Source organism: Xenopus laevis, chromosome 7S, assembly GCF_017654675.1.
Source record: "Xenopus laevis strain J_2021 chromosome 7S, Xenopus_laevis_v10.1, whole genome shotgun sequence".
In the NCBI taxonomy this organism is placed as follows: domain Eukaryota; kingdom Metazoa; phylum Chordata; class Amphibia; order Anura; family Pipidae; genus Xenopus; species Xenopus laevis.
This window is the reverse complement of record NC_054384.1, coordinates 99,569,700-99,595,905: the sequence shown is the minus strand read 5'-3', so window position 1 is coordinate 99,595,905 and position 26,206 is coordinate 99,569,700. Positions and strand designations below refer to the sequence as shown.

Sequence of the window (26,206 nt, the reverse complement as noted above, 5' to 3'; positions counted from 1 at the left end):
GAACCCCTGAATCCTTTCGGCCGAATACCAAACTGAATCCGAATCCTAATTTGCATATGCAAATTAGGGGTGGGAAGGGGGAAAATGTTTTATTTCTTTATTTTATGACAAAAAGTCACACAATTTCCCTCCCGCCCCTAATTTGCATATGCAAATTAGGATTCAGGTTCGGCTGAGCAGAAAGATTCAGCCGAATCCCGAACCGATTCCTGGATTCAGTGCATCCCTAGTACATATAGGTTATATATATATATATATATATATATATATATATATATATATATATATATATATATATATTCTTTGCCCTTAAGAAAATCTGCCCCCATGTGTCTGTACACAAGTCAATACAATGCCAGCCAATGGAGATACAGGAAGGAGTACATAGGAGAGGATCACACGTTTCTCTGACTGTATTTATAAGAAGGCAGAGAAACAGCCTTGAGTTGCAGTAGCCATAGAAGTTGCAGGACATTCCCTTTATTGTCTAATCAACGATTTGCAAATATCATATATAACCTTGCTGTCTTTAAATTGAACTGCTACTAGCCCCTGAACGCACTTAGCTCAGGACAGAGTGATTGTCACTTTTATAATTTACCAGGGTTAGAACCTCAACCCTATACATTTTACAATGCCACGGTTTTAATTATGATTCAGTTATTTGAACTGCTATCTGTTTATACTACTAGCCTGTATTGATGGGCGAATTTATTTGCCATGGGCAAATTAGTTGCAAATTCCCGAGCTTCGCCGCCGGCGAATAAATTTGCGAAACTGCTGCCGTTGCCCAAGTAACGCATTCGTTTTTTTTTTTACACCGGCGCATTTTCATGTGCCAGGATCCAAACGAGACAACGATGTCCAAAAACGGACCACAGCAGCGTTTTTCGCCGTTTCGCGAATTTCACAGGAAATTCATGAATTTTTTGGCGAAAAAGGACAAATTCGCCCAACACTACTAGCCTGATCAGGACCTGCTTATACATTCTTATGACAGCCACATCCTATCACAAACCCTTTTGATCCTTGTGAGTATTTAATGAAGTTGTACTCAGCCAGAACATCATTCTATTTGCCGTGGCAGTGAATGTACATTTATCTCTATGCACAAGATAAACTTGATTTTATTAAGGAAAGTTAGCACCCTTTAAAAAATAGCTTTGACCTGCATTGCAGGAAAAATCCAAGGCAATTACATGATGCAACTGATATTATGTGACATTATGTGATTTGCAGTCTGGCAGTTGTTGAAGGTGCAAGGGGCACCTAATTCAGCAAATAAGTCACTATTGTTGGTGATAAATTGTAAAGAGACTGGTACTTATTCCTCCTTCATTAGATTTAAGTATCGCCGCACCTTGCTTCCATCCAAAGCCAGTAATAGTGGTTCAAAAGAGATAGGTGTCGATACAAAACAGCGCAGAGGTACTGCTGCAAAAGTGCCTTTATTAACACGACATGTTTCGAGCACCAAGGCTCTTTATCAAGTGTATACACTTGATAAAGAGCCTTGGTGCTCGAAACATGTCGTGTTAATAAAGGCACTTTTGCAGCAGTACCTCTGCGCTGTTTTGTATCGACACCTATCTCTTTTGAACCACTATTGTTGGTGATAAAGATGAGGTTTGCTGGTTTCTGCTTTTCCAGTCTTATGCACCATTTCATAATTCAAGGCCTCGTTATTTGGATATATCTAAAGTATTTAATTTTAACTAGGAAAACTAAATCTGGGATAAGTAAGCAACCTCTTTTTAAGCAGTGTAGAAGAAGATCCAGTTTTATGTTCAGGCCTTTCCCTTGAGAAAGGAAAAAGTTTGTTAAATAACATAAGCCACACCCATCCCTTTGTCATACATGGGGTTCCCCAGGCTACACTGCCTACGAGACTAGATAGACAGGTGTTTTACAGGTACAGTCCAGCCCATCTGTGCTACATACACCATCTTCTAGACAGGCATGAAGGCATTAAAGGAGAAGGAAAGGGCCTGAAGCAGTTTATTGTCAATAGATTAGCCACAATAGTGCAAGCTATAACACTATTTATTCTGTAGAATGCTTTACCATACCCGAGTAACAGCTCTAGAAACTCTCTCTGTTTGTTTAGGATAGCAGCTGCCATATTCACTTGGTGTGACATCACTTCCTGCCTGCATTTCCCTGCTCAGTCAGAGCTCTGGGCTCAGATTACAGCAGGGAGGGGAGGGGAGGAGGGAGGGGAAGAGGAGCAAACTGAGCATGCTCAAGCCCTACCCTAGAGGTTTATGCTGAAGACAGGAAGTCTGATACAGAAGCCCATGTGTACACAATAGAAGGAAAGAAATGCTGTGTTTCAGGACTTTGAGGGGTTACTTTGAGGGGTTACTGGTGTATTTATATAGACCTTTCTGATAAAGCTTACTTAGTTTTAGCCTTTCCTTCTCCTTTAAGAACAGTGAAGCCTAGAAACCTGCAATATTCTGTATCCATAGGTTTAAAAAAAAATGATGTGCAGAGAGACGCAAAGTAGAGTACTATTCTTGTAATATATATATATATATATATAGTAACAAGTGTAAGAAGCCCTGCTGATGCTGCCTCCCCTGGTTCACATCAGCCTTACCTTAACTGTTTCTCCATGCTGCCATACAGAAAGTCATATAAAAAATTTTGGGAGTTTTGTTTATATATATATATATATAACAGGCCTTATGGAAACAGTAGTATTTCAGCAGTGACATAAAGTTTATTGGATTAACAAAAATATGCAATATACGCAATATACATCATAACAAAATTAGACAGGTGCATAAATGTGGGCACCCCAACAGAGATATTACATCAATACTTAGTTGCGCCTCCTTTTGCAACTGTAACAGCCTCTAGACGACCTCCTATAGCCTTCGATGAGAGTCTGGATTCTGCATGGTGGTATTTTTGACCATTCGTCCATACAAAATCTCTCCAGTTCAGTTAAATTTGATGGCTGCCGAGCATGGACAGTCTGCTTCAAATCATCCCATAGATTTTCAATGATATTCAAGTCAGGGGAATGTGACGGCCATTCCAGAATATTGTACGTCTCCTTTTGCATAAATGACTTTGTAGATTTCCAAGTGTGTTGGAATATCCAACCCCTGCGTAACATCAACTTTGTGACTGATGCTTGAACATTATCCTGAAGAATCTGTTGACATTGGGTTGAATTCATCCGACCCTCGACTTTAACAAGGGCCCCAGTCCCTGAACTAGCCACACAGCCCCACAGCATGATGGAACCTTCACCAAATGTGACAGTCGGTAGCAGGTGTTTTTCTTGGAATGCGGTGTTCTTCTTCCGCCATGCAAAGTGCTTTTTGTTATGACCAAATAACTACATTTTTGTCTCATCAGTCCAAACCACTTTGTTCCAAAATGACTGTGGCTTGTCTAAATGAGCTTTTGCATACAACAAGCGACTGTGTTTGTGGCTTGTGTGCAGAAAGGGCTTCTTTCTCATCACCCTGCCATAAAGAGCAAATTGCGCTGAGTTGTAGAAAGATGTACAGATACACCTGCATCTGCAGCAAGATGTTCTTACAGGTCTTTGAGGTTATATTTGGGTTGTCTGTAACCATTCTCACAATCCTCTGCATATGCTGCTCCTGTATTTTTCTTGGCCTGTCAGACCTGGGTTTTACAGCAACTGTGCCTGTGGCCTTCCATTTCCTGATTACATTCCTTACAGTTGAAACTGACAGTTTAAACCTCTGAGATAGCTTTTTGTAGCCTTCCCTTAAACCATGAACAATCTTTGTTTTCAGATCTATTGAGAGTTGCTTTGTGGATCCCACGCTGTCACTCTTCAGAGGAGAATCAAACAGAAGCACAACTTGCAATTGGCCACCTTAAATACCTCTTCTCATGATTGGACACACCTGCCTATGAAATTCAAGGCTTAACCAGCTAATCCAACCAATTTGGTGTTGCCAGTTATCAGTATTGAGCAGTTACATGCATTCAAATTAACAAATTTTTGCACAGCCAATTTTTTACATTTGATTTCATTTCATACAACTGAATACTGCTTCACTAAAAATCTTTCTTCAGAAAACACCCCAGTACTCAGATGTTCCTGGAAAATGAAAGACATACCACTGTTATTTTTATATTATTATGCAGGCTGAGAGGGGTTCCCAACCTTTTTCCTATGACTGTATAGCCAGATGCATAGTTATTTGTCTTTATAATATAATACAAGCATATATGCTGAAAATGACTAAGACTGGCCATTGTTTCCAACCCCAGCATGGAATGGTTTTAGTTTATTGGGTATTAGGTTAAATTGCTTGAAAATCAAGGCCGTGTTCTTCTTTTTTATGACACTTGCCCGCTTTTCCAAATAGATTTCTCAACTTGGATTGGGAATTAGCATCCTGCTTTTTCCCATGTGAGAAGTCAGGCAATACTGAGAAAGTCTTTCTGGAATCCGCAGCAAGGCACACTCCCCTAAAGAGTTCAGTTAGCAGGGTATTATTTTTAGAGGCTGAACACTGTTGGAGTTGGAGCAGGAGTGACCTGTCGTGTTCATAGGGTCCCGAACATTAAGAAGGAGTGTGGGAAGGAGGAGCCACAGATGTGTATTTTTATTTTGCATGGAACTACTGTTAGATTCTGCAGTCAAGAGAACCTGATATCTTCATCTCTGTGGATCTGTTTACAGCACACAGCGCAGGACTGGCATTGGTATGAGGGTCTGGAAAGAAGGGGATGGAAAGAGTGCAAGCATAACGTTAAGCCACTGAATACAGCAGCCACTATAAGAAAGAAGGCAGGAATGGTTGTGATCTGAGAATAGAAAGAGAAGGAAGGCATTGTATGTTCATTGTATGAAAGAAAGTGTTACTGGAAATAAGCTGGATTCAAGGGAAAGGAAAGGCAAAGTCAACATAGAGGGGGACTGAAAAAAGCATCAGGCGACCATGATACATAAATGTATTATTCTCATGTAAGATGAAGCCAAGCTCATGAAAAGGACCGACAGGTTCAAAAAGTAAGTTTTGGAAGACAAATGCTGACAGAAAAATAAGTATCTGGGAAAAAAAGAATGTGAAGGCTGAAACTTGAAAATAAGAGAAGTAGTAACGAAAAGAACCCAATAATTTAATTATATCCAGTTAGCCATTGGAACTATGGATAGTTTAAACCAATCAGCACAACGCTGAGAATACCAGTATGCCCTCGGTCATGGAGAACGGGGATGAAGTGACTGGGAACTCAAACCTTGCCCTGATTCCAGACCAGAAGAAGTATGAAATCTGCCGGCAAAAGAATTGCTGTGAGCGGGTGGTGATCAATGTGTCTGGACTACGGTTTGAGACCCAAGTCAGGACCCTCAGTCGGTTTCCTGATACTCTGCTGGGAGACCCAAGGAGGAGAATACACTTCTTTGATCCCTTGAGGAATGAGTACTTCTTTGATCGAAACCGACCATGCTTTGACTCAATACTTTTCTTTTATCAGTCGGGGGGTCGTCTTCGCCGGCCACCCAATGTCCCTTTAGATGTCTTTATGGAGGAGTTATTATTTTATGAGCTCGGACAGGATGTAGTCATGAAATTCCGGGAAGATGAGGGATTTATGAAAGAGGAGGAAAGACTCCTTCCAGAATGTGAGTTCATGAAGCAGGTCTGGCTTCTATTTGAACATCCAGATAGCTCATCTGCAGCAAGAATCATTGCCATTATCTCTGTTATGGTCATTCTCATCTCCATTGTCATCTTCTGCTTAGAAACACTACCAGAATTCAGAGATGACAGGGATGTATCTTTACCGGTAAGTTATATTTTATATTGTTTTCCTATAGTTAAGCTATGTCACTCCAGGTTTTGGGGAGCTACACCTACCAGCATGCCCAACTAGCTAAGGTACCATTTTCCCACATAATTGTGTTATAGCTGGTCAACTCACAGCTTATACTTAAAGGGGAAGTAAAGTCTAGAATAGAATAAGGCTAGAAATGCTGTATTTTGTATACTAAACATAAACATTAACTTACTGCACCACAAGCCTAATCAAACAAATGATTTATGCTTTCAAAGTTGGCCACAGGGGGTCACCATCTTGTAACTTTGTTACACATCTTACAAGACTAAGACTGTGCACATTAGGGGGCCCATTTACTTAGCTCGAGTGAAGGAATAGAATTAAAAAAACATTAAATTTTGAATGTTTTTTTTGGCTACTTCAACCATTGAATTGGCTACTTCGACCTTAGACTACGACTTCGACTTCGAATCGAACAATTCGAACTAAAAATCGTTTGAATATTCGATAATCGAAGTACTGTCTCTTTAAAAAAAACTTTGACCCCCTACTTCGCCACCTAAAACCTACCGAGGTGCAATGTTAGCCTATGGGGAAGGTTTTTGGTCGAAGAAAATTTGTTCGATCGATGAATTAAAATCCTTCGAATCAAACGATTCGAAGGATTTAATGGTGCGATCAAATGATTTTTCGTTCGATCAAACTATTTGCGGTATATCCTTCGACTTCGATATTCGAAGTCGAAGGATTTACATTCGGCAGTCGAATATCGAGGGTTAATTAACCCTCAATATTCGACCCTATAAGGCCAGTAAAGCAATAAGTATTTATAATCAGTGCTTCAACAATTGGATTGGTCATAACAAATATCACAGCTTGGAATCACATACCACAGCTCAATGATATCCATCTGTGGTTCCTTACCCATGATATTCATCTTTGTGTGCTAAATAGAAAGCCAGTTTTGCATTACTGACGGATGTATATTTTTTAACATGACTTTTATTTACAGAGAGAGTACAGGGTGCAGTAATAGAGATTTAAATAGTCTCAGGGTGGGGCAAGGTCGGGGCATAGTATCTATACCCAGTTTGACACAGATAGAATAACACAGTTTTGTGATCTTTCCTGCATCAGTACAAATCTGGGACAGAAATAGACAATAATATGCAGTTTGTACTGATGGCCCATGTACCCTGCAATTAAAGCAGTAATGCTTAAAATAGTTACTTATGAAAGGCCTTTTTATAACAACCTGGAGCACAAACTTGGATCAGAGTAAACTCTCCAATAGATCAAAAATTAGCCTTCCCCAAAAATGTTGGGCATGTTGGATTAAATTGATAACTGAATTATTTGCAAATGCATGCCTTTATAGGAATGATTCACAGATGACTAAATGATGCACTTTATATTAGAATATTATACTGTATCTTATTTTATTGTGTGACCTGCACATCTTTCTTCATCTTTAGGATGGACTGCGCACATCATAGGGGTAATTTATAACAGCAATACACCATGTTTTACACTCAGAGTGCAGTGTTACTTTGCTACAATTCCAGCTTTATTATTTCAAAATTGAATATAAAAAAAATCTGTTTGCTCTTTTGAGAAATGGATTTCAGTGCAGAAGTCTGCCGGAGTAGCACTATTAACTGATGCGTTTTGAAAAAAACACGTTTTCTGATGACAGTATCCCTTTAAGAGTTGCATCTGCTGCGATTGTGCCCAAATCAGGTACAAGTTGCACTTTGCATTTCCAGAGTAAAGGATGAGTCACTTCTGGAGAGTGCATGCAAACGAGCATTTGTATCTGATTCACTTGGTGCACACCTGGTGTGCCTATGGTGCAACCCACTTTGGGAACCAAAGAGCTACCACCACATGAAGGTGGCAATAGCTCAAGGGTTCCTCAGCATCAGCAGGTGCATTTGAGATGCATGAAATGTAGTATAAAAGCACAGGGCCAGGTTTGGATGCAAGTACCACACTGAATTGCTTCAATTTGGCTGCTCCATTGTATACATTGTGGACCACCCACAGTTGTGAATGTGTTGGTAAATGGCCCCTTGTGTCTTTACCTAAGGTGGATTGGCCAGGTAGCAAATGTCTGTGGTCTCCCTATATCTGCGTGGAATTCAGGGCTGGAACTAGGGGTATGCAGAAGAGGCACCTTCCTAGGGTGCAACATTAGGGGGAGCTGTGCAGGGGGGGGTGAGGTTGCTGGGTGGGTTGCCTAGGGTGCCCTGGTGGAATTGACTACAGGTCCCTAGTATGCATATGTGGCAGGAACCTTAGACTGTAAGCTCCAATGGGGCAGGGACTGTGAATGATGAACAATTTCTATAAAGTGCCACAGAACACTCCGACGCTATGTAAATAAAGGATAATAATAATAATGCTCCTGCTAGATTTACAAGAGTATCCGATACAGCAAATAGTTCACCATATTTGAATTTCAGACTGGACCCTGATTTTCCTTTCTAGGCCCCCCTAGAAGAACTATGAATCCCTCTCTGGCTTGCTGTCAGTACAGTGAACTTGGACATGGGAACAAAGTGAGCTCTACAAACGGTCCCTTTGATAAAGAGGTCCATCCATGGGAGTCTATGAAAATGTCTATTTATGAATATATTTATTTCTTTGGCGTATACATCAACTTATGATCCTCTGGACTAATGTCAAATATATAATGCCGCATCCTCATGACATGTTCCATGACGCAGAGTAAAATAAAAGGAAATAAGCCTGATCAGTTTTTATTGTTTTCGCTTTGGCCTCTGTTGGTACAGACCACAAGGAAATACGAGACTAGTAGTGATGGGCGAATAAATTTGTCAGGCACGAATTCACTGTGAATTTCCGTGTTTTGCCGCCCGTGAATAAATTCATGAAATTGCTGCGAAAATTTGCAGATCTAAATTCGCTAGTGTCAAAAATTTTTGGACGTGCGTCAGAAAAGTGGCTTGCGTCAAAACCGTTGCACGTCAACATTATTCGGACACCCATAGGGGGAAATTCACTAAAGGGCAAAGTGACCAACGTTAGCAGAAATTTACCAGCCAGACATCATTTCGGGACTTCGCCGATTTACTAACGGGCGCAGGCGTAACTTCGCTAGCGAAGGAGATAGACTCTAGCACTACTTCGCACTCTTACGCCAGGCGAAGTTTTGCTCTGGCCAAAGAGCGTTACTTCGCAAATTCCTTAAGATGCGCCTTTTACTCAATGTTACCTGTTCCGCCAGACTTGCCTTTGCCAGCTCAGCTCAGACCAGGCGAAGTGCAGTGAAATGTATAGGGCCAAAAAATGCTGGAGTCTTTTACTTTTTCAGGGTGATAGGCTGCAAAAGCCCGTAAATTCTTTAGGGTACCCGGGCTCCCCAATACATTTCCTAACATATGGCACATAAACTATACTGTGGGCACACGTGTAGGGCAATATAACAACTTTTTTTTATTTTATTAAGGTTCCCTGGGCTTGTGTAGTGTAATGTATTTGCTGCAACATATACGTCCATTCAACTTTAACTTCCCGCCGTATGCAAATTAGCCAACGCTTGCGCAACTTTGCCAGAGTTCGGTGCCCTGGATCCAACTTCGGGTTTTAGTGAATTAGCATTGTCCTGGCAAATTTACACCTGGCGAAGTGTTACGATGTGAGCGAAGCTGGCGCTGGCGAATTTCCACAGGTTAGTGAATTTGCCCCTTTGTGTCTAATCAGAGAAACCATAAGAATCTCACCCTTACACACAGACACACAATGTGATTTACTAATTTATTGCTAAATTGCTCAAGTGCAGTTGCTCATTGCAACCAGTCTGAACTTTGTTTTCACTTTCTAACTGGTAGTAGACTTATCAAAACGTATTGCCGATTGGTTTGTATGGGTAGATGCAATTTCCCCACTATAAATTGTATTCAGTAGTTAGTAATGGCTTGAAACCGGACCATTATGCAAATATTCCCATAATCTCCCCTTATTCAGCTGCTTTCCCCTTTGTTGACATGGGAGTAATTGTTTTATAATAAGGGCTCTTACAGACGAGCGTTTGAAGCTGCGCTCCCCTGCATTCCGTTTTTATGCGTTCAGCCGCAGGGGAGCGCAGGAGTAGACGCATTTAGTTTTTTTTCAATGGGGCTGTACTCACACAGGCGCATGTAGGTGCCGAACGCAGGAAAAATGCAGCATGTTGCATCTCAACCTGCGTTCGGCGCCTACATACGCCTGTGCGAGTACAGCCCCATTGAAAAAAACTAAATTCGTCTACTCCTGCGCTCCCCTGCGGCTGAACGCTCGTCTGTAAGAGCCCTAAAGGTGTAAGCTCATGGCACAGCCATTATTAATTGCAAATATATCAAGCAAATTTGCCATTGGCCAAGGGCTGTGTTTTACCTCTACCCCGAAATATGTTCAACTCATTTATCTCTAATTACAATATCTCAGATATTAATAATTGTGTCTTTATTACATGCCACTGTTGAGAAAAACTGGTATATTTTCATATGGAAAGCAAGAACAGTGTATTGGAAATATAAAGCGGTGTGTATAATGTTACAGTTACCAAACACATGGATCACTTTAACCTCTGATTCTCCAGGCTAATCTGTTTATTATCCCTGCTCAGTCAGCCAGACCTGGAGCAAAACCATAGAGATGGATAATGGAGCATTTATATTTGCTTATACATCAAATGCTGCATAACTATAATCATTTATATATTAGCTGGGCTTTATCAGCATGTGGACTTTAAAAAGATGGGAAAAAATGCAACTGTTGGCATTTTAAATTTGTTCTATTGTTTAACTACTAACATGGGGCATTTCGTGGAAATGGAGGTCATTGAAATGAATATCAGTAGTGATCTTGCTGCACTTGTTGACTGCTCAACCTCCATATCATGGGGGATACAGCGATCTAGTCTTGCCATTGGTAAGACCCTTTTCCACATTTTAAAAGCCTTGGAAACAGTAGAGATGATTTACTAAGTGCGGAATTGGGTGCAAAGTATAAAAATGAGCTGAATGTTTTTCAGATTTTGTACTTCTCTAAATTTCAACAGCTCCATTTTGGAGAGCAGAGACCTGTGTTCCCTCCATGAATACAGGAGGTATTTGGTAGTCTATGAAGGTGTCTCCCCTCCCCAGCGTTGCACTGGCCCACCGGGATACCAGAAAAACACCAAGTGGGTCCAGGTGTCAGTGAGCCTCTTGCTTCTAACCATGTGGCTTATTCAGTGTTAGACTGGGAGGCCCCAGGCCCACCGGGACTACTGTACAGGGCCCCCCTCCGACCCCCCCGCACCCCTACTGTGACGCACCAAGCGCGTATGGCGCGCCTGCGTGAAGGTGCTCCTGCGTGACTGCGCTGCTCGGGGCACCTGTGTGAATGGCGCTACGCGCAGATGGGGCTGCGCATAAAATAACTTTTTTTGTTAGAATCTAAAATGGAAAGGGGTCTGGCCTGGCAGGGGCCCATTAAGGGTCAGGGCCCATCGGGTTTTTTCATTCCCTATTTCTTAATGGGAAAAAAGAGGTTTAATAATGGAAAAATATTTAAAAATATATATATATAGTATAGTAAGTAGAATAGGAGAATAAAAAGGGTTGAGTGAGTACTACTTTGTAGTAAAGTGCAGTTGATTTAAAGATTGAGAAGAGATTAAAAAAAAAACAAGGTGGGTGTGGAGCGTTGATCTTGGATAATTTCGTTTATATAGCCCCGTGTATCATGGAAAAAGCATTTCTGCCATCAGTGGAACATTTTCTTGGAAAGGTCTGTACAACACAAACCTCATCTTTCATCTGTTGGTTTTGCCCAGTGATTCTATTTGTGTAATAATATCTACTGATCCTATGAGAGATCTCCCCATGCATCGAAAAAGTGCACCTCAGCATATCTAGGGAATCTATGTGGCTATTAGTTATACATGTGTATAAAAATTGCAAGTTAACGCGTCTGCTCAAGAGTAGTAAAAAATTGGAGCAACCTTGAGCTCCACTCGAGGTTGTCCATCCCCTGAGTTCCATCACCTATTCAGCCATGCAGTTTCAGAAGAAAACACCCACTTCTTTAGTTTGCTTAACCTTTGTTTTTTTAGTTTGGAGAAGTTCATGACTGTTTGAGCTAAAGGCAGTTAGGGACCTGTTATCCAGGATGCTCGGGACCTGGGGCTTTCCGGATAACAGATCTTTCCGTAATTTGGATCTTCGTACCTTAAGTCTACTAGAAAGTCATGTAAAATTAAATAACCCCAATAGGCTGGTTTTGCCTCCAATAAGGATTAATTATATATTAGTTTGGATCAAGTACAGGCTACTGTTCTATTATTACAGAGAAAAAGGAAATTATTTTTAAAATTTGGATTATTTGGATAAAATGGAGTCTATGGGAGTCTAACGAACATACCTGGTGGTCTAGGGGGGGGCGACAGGGACGCCTGTCGCCCCCTCGGCGGGGACGCCCGCCTCGACGAGCGGCTCTGTAGGCCGCAGGCGCCGGCGTCCTAGGGCGCGCAAGGGCGCGCAATTCAAACACTATTTAAAGCCCATTAGGGCTGTGGGACTTTGCCCGTGATAGGATTTCGTTCCTGGTGCTTTCTGAGCTTTTGCTGTATTCTGAACTTGTTTGATCCCTGTTTTCGACCCCTGCCTGGCTATTTGACTATTCTGAATTCTGGATCCTGACCTTGCCTGCTTACGACTACTCTACTGTTTAACCCTACGATTGATCACCCGGTTTTGACCCTTTTGCCTGTTTGACGATTCTTGTTATCTGCCTGCCTCGACCCAGCCTGTCTGACGATTCTGTTGCCTGTTCCGTTTGTACCGTGACCTTCGGCCCAAAAGACTCTGCTACCTGCCGTGCCCCTCTGCTAGCCAGAACATCTTGCCTTGTACCCCTCGTTAAGTCCAGGTGGCACCCAAGTAAGCTGAGGGCTCCTCCCGAAGCCCAACGGTGCTCACACTACTGGTGAAGCCGAGCCGAGACCAGGGTACTTGGCACCTGTTCTGGTATTGGGTGCCGGCCGTGACAGGGAGACAGCCATTCCGTAATTTGGAGCTTTCTGGATATCGGGTTTCTGGATAAGGGATCTTATACCTGTACTTAATAATAACCATTTATATCAGTAACCATTTCCTTTATCTGTAATTGTATGCAATTAAGATGCTCTGCCTTTCTCGTTAGGTGTCTGGATCTCTGCTACTGTTTTATTATTACAGAGAAAAAAGTAATCATTTTTAAAAAGTTGGATTGTTTGGATAAAATGGAGTCTTCTAGTGCTCCAAAAGGTAGGCTCTTAGTTTTTTCTTGAAGAGATTGAGAGAGGATTCCTTACGGAGGAATTCAGAGATAAGGAGCAGCAAGATAGAAGGGTTTGAGACGAGAGGTGGCAATGGATGTGGATGGTGTGAAGAGAAGATGGCTCTGAGAGGAGCAGAGAAGACGACCAGGAACATATAGCGAGACATAAGAAGAAATGTAGGGGCAAATTTACTAAAGGGCGAAGTGGCGAAAATTCGCCAGTGTGGCGTCATTTTGCCACTTCGCCGATTTACGAACAGGTGCTGGCATAAATTCGCTAGCGAAGTAGACCTACTCTAGCGCTACTTTGCACCCTTACGCCAGGTGAAGTTGCACTACGGCGAAGGGTCGTAACTACGCTAATTCACTAACTTGCCGATTTTACTGAACGTTACCTCTTGCGCCAGACTTGCCTTCGCCACCTCAGACCAGGCGAAGTGCAACAGAGTAGGACTTTCTTCAAAAAAATTTTTTTTTCTAAGTCCCAAAAAATGCTGGCGTTTTTTAAGGGTGATTGGATGAAAAAGATCGTAAATTTTTTTGGGGGTACCCTCCTTCCCCCTACATTTCCTAACATATGGCATCTAAACTATACAGTGGGCACATGTATAGGGCAAAATAACAACTCTATTTTATTTTATGAAGCTTTCCCAGGCTTGTGTAGTGTAATGTATTTGCTGCTACATATACGTCCATTGTACTTTAACTTGGCGCCGTATGCAAATTAGGCATCGCTAGCGCAACTTCGCTTTGCTTGGCGAATTAAAGTTAGCGCAACTTTGCTATCTTTCGCCTCCCTGGGCGCAACTTCGGATCCTGTCGAAACTATGCCTGTCGAAGTGCGGCGAAGCCGTCGCTAGCACATTTTCGGCACTTAGTGAATTTGCCCCGTAGTAGAGAAGGAAGGGCTTTGAATGTTAGTAGAAGGGTTTGATATAAGGATTTTTAGCAGTACATGATACATTTTTAGAATTTATGACTGGTTACAAAAGTTATACCTTGTGTTTACATACCCTCAACATAGTTCTGATTCTCTGCATAGATATCAGTTAACATATACCTTTGGCTTTTGTTGTGATTTGATGTGACTTTACTGTACTAAAAGTTTCTTACCTCACAATATGATACCCCCAAATCCTGCCCACTACCAGCTGAGCCTCTTTTTGGGTCTGCATTTCAGATATGTCCCAGGATATGTCCGCGGTATGGAAGTTATTGGGTCTCATGGCACATCTTTTAAGTAGGGGTGCAAGAAAGCCATCATTTTTGGATTTGGATGAAAGTGAATCCTCTTAATCCCCTTATAATGAAAAGAAAAATTAAAAATAGCATTGACTGTTAACAAAAAAAAATATATAGAGGTTTAAAGTCATATGTCTTAAAGGATAACTAAAGCTTAACTAAATAAGTAGCTAGAAATGTTGTACATTATGTATTGGGCTTCTGTCCCAGCCCAAGGCAACCGCAGCCCTTTAGCAGTAAAGATCTGTGTCTCCAAAGATGCCCCTGTAGCTCCGCATCTTCTTTTCTGCTGATTCACTGCACATGCTCTGTGCTGCTGTCACTTACTGAGCTTAGGGACCCACTCACAATATACAGTACACATAGAATAGAAATATCACAATATAAGGCTGATTAGTAATTAATACAAATATTTACTACATGGCAGCACAGAAACCAGTGCAATTAGCATCAGAATTTAATAATCAGCAAACCTGTAGCTGAATTAACGCAAGAGAAACTTCGCCAGCGTTCAGCTACAGAGACGCAACTTCGCATTTTAGTGAATTAGCGTAGTAGTAACGAATTTGTGTCAGGTGAAGGGCCAAAGACTTTGCAGGTGAATTTGCCCCCATATGTGCATCGTTCACCTGAGCCTAAAGTAAAACATAATTCCCTCCTCCCCATTACACACATGGACTATGCATTCCAGCAGTAATGCCAGAAGGCATCAACACTTGCTTAAAATAGAAATCCTAATATCCCTACCCCTCCTGGCATTTTTAAAATGAATTTGATGGTTTCTCACTGTAGTTGTTGAGTCCTATGATGTATTTATGTGTTTGAGAAAGTGCCAGATTCTCAGCTCGGCTTTCCTCAACTGGAAAGATTGGTTTTATTATTGTACGGTAACAAAAGCAACATTTTGGATATAAATGTACCGATAAAAAGGTTTCAGATATTCAACAATGCATTGATTAAATTAGAACAATTCCATTGTCAGTTATTTTTACCCTTTACATGTTAAAAATGTTTATTTAAAGCAAAGTCCTGGTTTTTAAGGGCAGACACACACACTCAGATTCAGGGAAATTAGTTGCCCGGCAACACATCTCCTCTTCTTTGGGGTGACTAATCTCCCCGAACTGCCTCCCCTGCCTTCCTGCCAGCTAGAATGTAAATTGCCGGCGGGTTGGCACTATGAGCGCTTTGTTTTCCGAAGTCGCCTGAAGTTGCTTCACAAGGAAACTTCGGGTAACTTCGGAAAATGAATCCTGCCGGCGATTTACATTCTAGCCGGCGGGAAGGCAGTTCTGGGAGATTTGTTGCCAGGCGACTAATATCCCCGAATCTGACCATGGGTCTCTACCCTAAAACAGGCTAGGAGATTAATCTTCACCCTTTTTGCTGTTTGTTTGCTATCAGTGCTGCTGCGTTACCATTGAGGTATTTTTCTTGTGTAAAGCTGGCTATAGACGCAAAGATATAGGGGCAGATTTACTAAAGGGCGAAGTGTCAGTCGCTAGTGAAAATTTGCCAGAAATACAATTCACAGGGACATCACCAATTTACTAACAGATTTAGAGGACAATTCGCTAGCGTAAAAGACTGTAGCGTATAGTTTCTTGCCCTATCGCCAGGCAAATTTTTTGCTCACGCGAACGATCGTTACTCCGCAAATTCACTAAAGTGTGAATTTTACAGAAATTTACCTCTTTCGAGTTTCCTTCGCCACCTTAGATCTGGCGAATTAGAATAAAAGTTCTAAAAAACGCTGGCGTTTTTTCATTTTTGAAAGTGGCAGTCGCTAGCGAAAATTTGCCAGAAATACAATTCACAGGGACCTCACCAATTTACTAACAGGTGTAGAGGACAATTCGCTAGCGTAAAAGACTATAGCTAGTGCAGTTTCACGCCCTATCGCCAGGAAATTTTTTGCTCATGTGGACGACCGTTACTCCGCAATTTTACAGAATGTTACCACCACCTTAGACCTGGCGAATTGATAAGATGAAGCTTCATCTTCCTCGATCTTATATCAGTGACATCATATCCTGTATGACGAAAAGTCATAAAAGTTTCAAAAAACGCTGGCATTTTTTCATTTTTTAAAGCAGGATTGCTTTCAAAATCCTAAGTATTAAAGATTTTTGTGTAAACAACTTTTTTTAACCAATATGAGGGACATGCCACATTTGTTTTAGGGTGGGCTCATGTCTAGGACATAAGAGGATCTCTTTTGTTTTTATTTTGCTTCCTTGGACATTTGTAATAATAAGTGGCCACTTCAAGCATTTGCACCAACATCTCTAATAAAGACATATATATATGACCTATATGTACCTGCTCTATTCAAATTGACCAAAGCATAAGAGTACTAACGAAGTTTCGAAATGAACGCGTAGAAAGCTTGCTATGAAATGCTCACGCTGACGAATTAACGCTAGTTAGACGTCACCAGCGTTTGGCTACAGATACGCAACTTCGCATTTTAGTGAATCGGCTTTGTGGTAACGAATTTACACCTGCTGAAGTGGTGCGAATTGTGGAGGAGCCTGCATTGGCGAAAGTTCGCCCTTTAGTGAATTTGCCCCATTGTTCGAAATTTCTGTTTTTTTGGGCTCAGAATAATTTTGTACCATGGTGAGAAAATGTTGGCTAACGATAATACCTTTTCATGTATCTGACAATATCCATGGGTGACTGTCACTGATATTTCCTGGCCATACATAGCGGCACATTTACTTAGCTCGAGTGAAGTAATAGAATGAAAAATACTTCGAATTTCGAAGTGTTTTTTTGGTTACTTCGACCTTCGACTTCGAATCGAAAGTTTCAAACTAAAAATCGTTTGACTATTCGACCATTCGATAGTCGAAGTACTGTCTCTTTAAAAAAAACTTCGACCCCCTACTTCGCCACCTAAAACCTACCGAGCATCAATGTTAGCCTATGGGGAAGGTCCCCATAGGCTTTCCTAGGTTTTTTTGATCGAAGGAAAATTCAGATCGATGGATTAAAATCCTTCGAATTGTTTGATTTTCCTTTGATTGTACGAATGAAGGAAAATCGGTAAATCCTTCAACTTCAATATTCGAAGTCGAAGGATTTTACTTCGACGGTCGAATATCCAAAGTTAATTAACCCTCGATATTCGACCCATAGTAAATGTGCCCCTATTATAGTCTGATTTGTTATTTTTTCGACTTATTTTTCGCAATAGTTAGTTAGTAGATCTTTACATTAAAACGAACAATCTTTTGTCGTACAAAGAATAAATTCTGCACGTCTATGGCCAGCTAAACCATTCCTCTAAATAGATCAGTTGTTGCAAAGCCATAGCTAAATTCCTTTAACTGCTACATTTTTGCACTTTTTCCTCTGTTCGGTTTTGCAGAGACACCACCTCGAGAGTATTTTATAGTTGGTCTCTTTCATTCTGCAGCATCTTGAGCTGTTCATTAGCATGCCGGTTATTGTAGTGCATTGTGACTCTCCTAGGTCTATTTCCAGGTCTCTAGCCCATTTCTGAAAGTTCTCCAGTGGTGGCGCCTGCGGTGATTCTTGTAGAAGTTTTTGTAGGGAACTAATCTGCGGCGCACATTGATTCAAATGGAAGCAAATGTCTGTTTAGAGCTTTGTCCCCTCCTATGCTTCCATAGTAATGCCGGATTAGGGAAAGTGCATATAAGTCGGCTGCGGACATCTGGTGTGATTGTCTCATCTTATCAATGGGGATAAGTTTGCCCTTTTCCATAAAGTGAACTAACTGTAAGTTGTTATGAATAAGCCATTTTTGGAACCTTGAGGAACCTTGTCCCGGTGGGAAGGCTGGGCTGTTTATTATTGGGAGTAAAGGGGAAGGATGTTTGTGAAGTCCAAATTTGGATCTAATCTTGTCCCATATTTCCACTGTGTTGGCTAGTGCCGGATGGTCCCTATATCTGATTCGTCTATGGATTAGTTCTATCCATGGAAGGCGGAGTATCTTTCCTTATTATTATATATGTATGTAATTAAGAGTAGCCAAACTATTGCTTCATGGAACATAGAGCACTTGCCCCATCTCTGTTGAGTTCACAGCATAGCTAAGATATTCCTGGAATGCACTTGTTATTGATTTGTATGTGGCATTAAAGCTTTTTCCTGTGCCTCTATTTACTGGGAGTGGTAGCTGAGCAACACATGGAGGGCACCTGACTGATTTGCCAAATAAACCATTTTGGCACCCTGATCTCTATCTCTGGAATCACGCACAACAATAAAAGCTGGGGCTCTGAGGCTGTCACCCAAAGCAATGGATTGGGACCCAGCCAGATGACTAAAAACCTTGACCTTAACGTCAAACAGACAATGTGCCACCTATAAAATCTGAAACCAAACATTGCCTGGATGTCAGAAGATGGACGAGCAGAAATTCCAGTCATTCTCCTTCAGCCATCCTATTAAATCACTCATCAGACATCATAAAACTCTCCTGCCTATAAAGCACAGTCATTATGTTCAGAGCGTTCCCCTTGAGCATAATGAGGGCACTTTGCATAGACGCTTAACTATTCAAAGGGATGTTTGATGGAGGCTGTATAACAAAAATAACTGGGATTTAATTAGCTGGAGATATTTGGTAGTCAACATTTATAGTGACGGTCTGTTGAAGTTTGAGCACCTTGCTCTATATCAATAATTCAATACATAATGTTTCTTTTGAAACCTCATAAGAAGACAATTTTAGGATTATAGTGTTTGTTCCCTGCTTCTCATAGAATATTCCAGACATAGGTAAACAGTAAGTGAGCTGTAGTTTTTGGGATATATAAGACCACAAATAAGACCAATTGGCCCCACAGTTTGTTAATTCTGCCCAAATAAACAGACACATAGGTTATTGTCATTTTGTGAGTATAGTTGTACCATGGGGAGTTCATGTTTCAATGATAATTCATGTATCATTATCCAAGGGGGTTTATTTACTAAACTCCGAATGCAAAAATCCCCAAAAAATCCCAAATTCGTGATTTTTTTTTTATAAAGTTGTACATTTTTTAAAAATCACGAATTTTCGGGAAAATATAATGATAAATAAGCATAAAAAACCGGAGCAGATTTGATCGGTTTGTAGCAGAAAATGTTGAGATACAATCGGACTTCCGATAAATAATAAATATCCCCCCAAATGTATAATTAGTGAGTATAATGTGCCTGTAATTGGCTCTTCCTTTTCCTTCCCTGTCCTCTTGGTGAGTTCTTTAACTCCATTTATATAAGAAACAGAAAACTCCTTAGATGAACGCAAGGGCATTTAAAACTGGTCTGGATTTTTGGAGACCATCAAGGTCCTATGACAGCAGTTGTTTTTTTTTTTTTTTTTAAATTCCATCTGAAAATCCACCCTTTGATTTGGGCCCCCCAACAGCTCATAACAAAGTTACACATAAAGGAAAACAACAATGTATCAGTGAATGAGTTATAGTTTCAAGAACATCTTGTACTCCTAGAACTTCCAGAGCACTGAAAATATTAGGAAGGAAATCCAGTTATACTCCTAAAATTTTTTATCTATAGGCTAAAGCTTAGGCACTGGTTATTAAATTACAGCAGTCACTAAACTGAAATGCTTGAAGACAGCAGCTATTTAATGCTCTATGGTAAGTTATTTTTATCCATCATTTACGCTAAATCTTTCCATGGGCATCAGCCCTAGTGCGACGTACCACCTGTAAATCACATTGTCACATGTACACAAAGAAAATGCTTCACTGCAGGAAAGGGAAGTCTCAGGCTAAACTTTGGAAAGCATTCTACCTGCCAGAAATGGCGTCATAGTACGAATCGAGGATTCATACGATTTTCGGAACGTGTGTGGAGAGTCCAGACATTTTTCGTCCGGTGGAGATCGGTTGTTTGGTCGATCGGAGCGGTTAGAAAAGTTCTGTTGGCTGCCGATAAAATCTCTGCGTTTATTGCCGATCGTACGATTTTCAGTGGGAGACTGTCACCAGCTTTGTCTATCATACGATCAGGGGCAGAACATCAGCTGATCTGTTCTTTAACTACTTTATTTGGTCGGAATGGTAAGACTTTGATCTGAATGGTTAGTGGCAGGTTGGGAGATGGGAAAGTCCGATCTTACGTTGATTCGCACGATCGGATCTTTGCGTCTGTGGCCAGTTTTAGGCATAGAGGAGGGGCAGAAAATATACGATTGACAGCTGAGACTTTTAAATGTGTTTATAACAGGGATGTTTGTTTTAACTAAAAAAAATAATTTGGGTTTTGTGTTTAGTTTTAAAAGGACTTTTATTATACAGTTTCTTATGTCTAGGTGACAGGTCCCCTTTAAGTTGACCTAGTGGCAAACTTACTAAAGGGAAAATTTTCACCTCAGAAGGCTCCGCCACACTTTGCACAACTTCGCTAATGTTAATTCACAGTGAATACGCTTATTATCAAAATGCAAAGTTTTGGCACGGCATTTGACGCAGATATTTGGCTTCATTACCATACTTGCGCTTACATCTATCTAAATATGGCGGTTACATATAGCTTATAGTGGCAAAAAAAACATATTGTAAAAGTCACACTTTGATGAATTTGCGGAGTAACGATCGTTCGCCTGAGAGAAGATTTGCCTGGTGAAAGGGCAAATTGTTCTGTACGCCTTTTAGTAAATTGGCAATGTCCCTGCGAATTGTTGTTTTTGTGAATTTTCGCTAGCAACGGCCACTTTGCCCTTAAATCTGCCCCTAGAACTACAATTTTTATCAGTGGTATTGTTCATTAACCATCTTTGAAGTGAGTGGGGCTAGAACAGACCTGTAAGTGCTCCTATCATGGTATACAAAGAAGAAGAGAAGAAGAAGAGAGCTTTCATTTCTTCAATCCCTCTTGTACTTTATTAATATATCAATTATATATGATAAAACAGGAGCTCGTATTAAGTTAGAGATAAAAAGAAAGTTACAAAGGCAATAGTATATTATAAAGCAAAATAAAATGCAGCCAAGGGACAGATGGTTGAAGTCAGAGGGAAATGGGGAAATCATAAAATTATGGAAAGATATAAAGAAAAAACAATAGGATAAAACACAATAAGAAGCACATAACATTGGTAAAATTATTTTACACATACCTCCCAACTGTCCCGTTTTTCACGGGGCAGTCCCGATTTTTTACATCTCAACCTGCAGTCCCGGATTGTTACTGAAATGTCCCGATTTTTTCTTTGATCTCCTGCACTGTACAGCCAGAAAAAGAGCCAATTCACTAACGGGCAAATTTTCGTCATCGACTGCTTCACCACTCCTCGCCACTTTGCCAAGCGCAAATTCGTTACCACTATGCTGATTCACTAAAATGCGAAGTTGCGGTGCAAATAAGTTAACAAAAATTTTGAATTTGAAGTCAATCCCTCTTTAAAAAAAGAAAAGTCGCCAGCGTTTTTAATGCATTTCCAGCATATAGGATATGATGTAAGTGACATAAGATTGAGGAAGATGCAGCTTTGTTTTATCAGTTCACCTGGTCTGAGGTAGCGAAGTAAACTCTGGCGAAAGAGGTAACGTTCAGTAAAATTTACTGAATTTGCAATGTAATGACCATTCACCAGAGCGAAAAGTCACCTGGCAATAGAGTGCGAAAAAACGCTAGCGATGGTCAAGTTTCGCTACCAAATTGTCTTCTACGCCTGCTGGTGAATTGGCGATGTTCCTGCGGATGGGATGGGATTTCTGGTGAATTGAAGTCGGCCACTTCGCCCTTTAATGAATCTGCTCCAAAGTTTCTAAAACTTAATTGGCTTTTGGCAGAGAGGCACTTAGATACTTTTGTTAAAATTTAAGATAAGCAAAAAAACTATTTAAGATAAGCTGTCTCTTGGGAAAACTGTGACTTGCATCTTAAATGGCAATTCACCTTCATTAGCAATACTGTAATAACACATAAAAACCACAGAAATGTATTCAACCTTTCATTACCTGGTAATTAGGGGGTGTGGCCATGCGTGGTCAAAAAAATTGTTCTTCTTTCTATTTCCAAAATGTTGGGAGGTATGTTTACATCCTGTTTAGAAAAAGCTGGGACCCCAGCCATACTAATATGGGATCAGAAATACAAATGTTTGACTCCAAAATACATGTACAAGTCTAATCTGTGATTATATTCTACTATTATTAATCATTTAATAATGATATAATAATATATGTGTATTAGGGGCATATTTATCAAAAGTCGAATTTCAAATTGAAAAAACTTCGAAAATTAAAATTAAAAAGACCAACCGCAATTAAGTCGAAGTTTTTTTTTGGTCGAATAGGTCCGTATTCGGCCGAATTCGAATTGTATGAATCGAAGGAATAGCGAAATCGATCAAATTAGATTCAACGTTTTTCTCAAAAAAATCTTCGATTTTTCAAAGCCCACCAATTCACTCCAAGTAGGTTCTAGGAGGTCCCCCATAGGCTAAAACAGCAATTCGGCAGGTTTTAGATTGTGAATAGTCGAATTAGAATTTTTAAAGAGATAGTACATGATAAATTCCGAAAATTCTAATTTTTTAATTTTTTGCAAATTCGAATCGAATTTTGACTATTCCCTAGTCGAGGTACACAAAACTAACTCGAAATTTGGATTTTTTTCATTCGAAAATTCACCTCGACCTTTGATAAATTTGCCCCTTAATGTTCTTAAAATTAAACAGGTCTCATTTTTAAAATGCTACCGCTTTTTTAAAAAGAAGTCTGGTAATTTAAATGTATTAATATTTTTTCAAAATGTGTGATTATTGCTTTTTTGTTATAAATAATTCAGATTTTTTTTTTGTTGTTCTTGCAGGTACATCTTCATCGGGCTAACAGCACACACCATTTGAAGGAGAAAAGCCCCTTCGAGGACCCTTTTTTTATTGTGGAGACCATCTGTATCTGCTGGTTTTCCTTTGAGCTTTCAGTGAGGTTTTTTGCATGCCCTAGCAAGGCAGCTTTCTTCAAGGACATAATGAACATGATTGATTTTGTGGCCATCATACCCTATTTTGTTGCGCTGGGTACTGAACTCGCTCGCAACAAAGGTGTAGGGCAACCTGCTATGTCTTTGGCCATCCTCAGGGTTATCCGTTTGGTCCGAGTCTTCCGTATCTTTAAACTCTCCCGTCACTCTAAGGGTTTACAGATCTTGGGACAGACATTGAAAGCCAGTATGAGGGAATTGGGGCTTCTGATATTTTTCCTTTTCATCGGAGTTATACTCTTCTCCAGCTCAGTCTACTTTGCTGAGGCTGATCATGCGGATACAGCGTTTACAAGTATCCCTGAAGCATTTTGGTGGGCTGTGGTCACCATGACAACAGTAGGTTATGGAGATATGTCACCTGAAACAGTAGGTGGGAAACTGGTTGGGTCTCTTTGTGCCATTGCCGGTGTGCTGACCATCTCCTTGCCAGTGCCAGTCATTGTATCCAATTTTAGTTATTTCTACCACCGAGAAACTGAATGCTCAGATATTGGCCAGTACGACCATGTTGGGTCATGCCCTAATAGTCCTCCACTTACCCCAAAGACAAAAGGAAAAGACAAGAGTCCTATGATAAGCAAACTTAGAAATATAGTCACCAATTCCAAGGCAGAATTCCTCGATGGACTAGGCCCTGCTGATGACAGACAGCTGGTTCCTGGCCAGCCCTCACATTTGATAACCGAAGTTTGATTTTGGAATGTCTTCACTTAATACTGTCTCTTCAACCTTGTCTTAAATTATAACATTTACAATGAAGAGTCAGCCAAAGAATGATTTCTTTTTATCTTGGATTTCCAACAAAGAACACTGTTCATTGAGACAACCTCATCCAGAGACGTTGCACAATTTCATCCTGGAACTTTAAAAATTGTTGATTTATTTATAAAAGTTGTCAAGCAGCTGAAGATAATTTGTAGCTTTAAAAGCAGTATTATAGGCACCAAAGAGCCACGTTGATGAGAAGTGAAGCAAACTTAAACACCTGAAGAAGGATACATTTTGATGGACTGAACCTCAAGTGAGTATACTACATGATCTGATGTTGTCTGAGCCATAGATGCCCAGTAGATCTTGCACTTTTTTATTGGTCAGTAGGAGGCTTTGTACCAACAGGCAAAGGATGCCCCATGAAGATCCCAAGTGGGACATCTGGCCATCAAACTGACATGAAACTATGAAACTACAGACATGTGCTATTGAATTACATGTGCTGAGAAAGCCTGAAGGGAACAGCCAGAGGAGAGAAGACTCAAATGACAGCAAATGACTGAATACATAAATATGTCTGCAAAGGTAATTCAGGGCCGGAATGCAGACTGAGCAATAAGGTGGCCTTTTAGAAGTACATTAGTTGCCAAATCTGAACATTAAAATAAAAAAATAAAATTAAGACAACGCATGTCTAGAATTAAGGTTCTGCAGCAATGACAACTAGAAGAGTTTTCTATGAACTTTAAGACTGGAAAGCTGTGCTCTCAATCAGATGGGGAAAACTAGATGAGGTTTAAGATTGAGACATAAATAAATTCAATATTTTAAAAATATCAGTGTTTACAGTACTGATCCAAATTAGATCTCTAAATGTTACAAAACGAATATGTAAAGGGAGGAGCAAATGCTAGTGATGAATATACGCGTGGTCATAAACCTACCGCATAAGCTAAAAAAAAGTTAGGGCTTTTATTAGAAATGGATTCTGCCTATTATAAATTAAAAAGTACGTAGCGGTTTTATTATCTGTTGCTCAAAGCAGTGTAGACTAGTGAAATTGAAAGCACCTTCATTTGACACTTAATCCCATCTCCTCGGTTTTTCAGATTGGTTTAATCAGCCTACCAATCTAAGAGAACCTATGTATAATTAATTTTTCATTTAAAATCCCATTTTTACTTTCTTTAATGAAAAAGAAACCTATCTCCAATATACTTTAGTTAAAAAATGTGTACCGTTTTTATAAGAAACCTGACTGTATGCAGTGAAATTCTCACTTCATTTACTGCTGTGGATAGGAATGGTCAGACGGTCCCTAACTGCTGAGCAGGGAAACAATCATACTTATGAACAGCAGGGGGAGCCCCCGCCTTACTTCCCAGCCATGCAGAACTCAAGCAGCTTTGTTTATGACGATCCCTAAGCAGCCCAGACCACACTGAGCATGTGCACAGTCTTAGTCTTGCAAAGATGTTTAACAAAGTTACAAGATGGTGACCCCCTGTAGCCAACTTTGAAAGCATAAATTATTTGTTTGATTAGGCTTGTGGTGCAGTAAGTTCATGTTTATATTTAATATACAAGGTACAGCATTTCTAGCCTTATTCTATTTTAGACTTTACATGCCCTTTAAATACAGGTATGGAGTCTGTTATCTAGAAACCTGTTATCCAGAAATCTTCAAATTACGGAACAGTCATTTCCCATAGACTCGATTTTAAACAAATAATTCACATTTTTAAAAATGATTTCCTTTTTCTCTGTAATAAAACATAAAACAGTATCTTGTACTTGATCCCAACTAAGATATAATTAATCCTTATTGGAGGCAGAAGAATCCTATTGGGTTCAATTAATGTTTAAATATTTTTTTTGTAGTGTGGAGATCCCTAAACATGTAGTATGTGTGATCCACTGCCTGAATAAAACTATTTGCAGGTATAACTAATGCCGTGGACGTGTCCTATGCTTAAACTTAACCTTTGTACATCTTGGGATATCAGCACAGGTTACCCCATGGGATAAGTCATAGATTCTAATATACTTTTTTCGAAGAGCTACAACTAACAGAAAAACCCCTTAGGGCAGAGAGACACGTGGAGATTCGGGAGACAAATCGTCTCTTCCTCGTCAACTAATCCCTTTCCGCCAGCTAGAATGTAAAATCGCTGGA

At 40.2% G+C, this 26,206-nt stretch overlaps 1 protein-coding gene across 2 annotated transcripts; it reads left to right on the top strand.

Moving 5' to 3' along the window:
* Nucleotides 1–1,039: 1,039 nt before the first annotated feature.
* kcna7.S (potassium channel, voltage gated shaker related subfamily A, member 7 S homeolog) lies at nt 1,040–24,568 on the top strand. Of its 2 annotated transcripts, NM_001085636.1 has the most exon segments (6): nt 1,040–1,050; nt 2,224–2,227; nt 4,644–4,698; nt 4,769–4,989; nt 5,116–5,793; nt 23,143–24,216. In NM_001085636.1, coding segments are annotated over 2 exon segments (1,470 nt in total). In that variant the 5' UTR covers nt 1,040–1,050; nt 2,224–2,227; nt 4,644–4,698; nt 4,769–4,989; nt 5,116–5,193; the 3' UTR covers nt 24,013–24,216.
* Nucleotides 24,569–26,206: the final 1,638 nt, after the last annotated feature.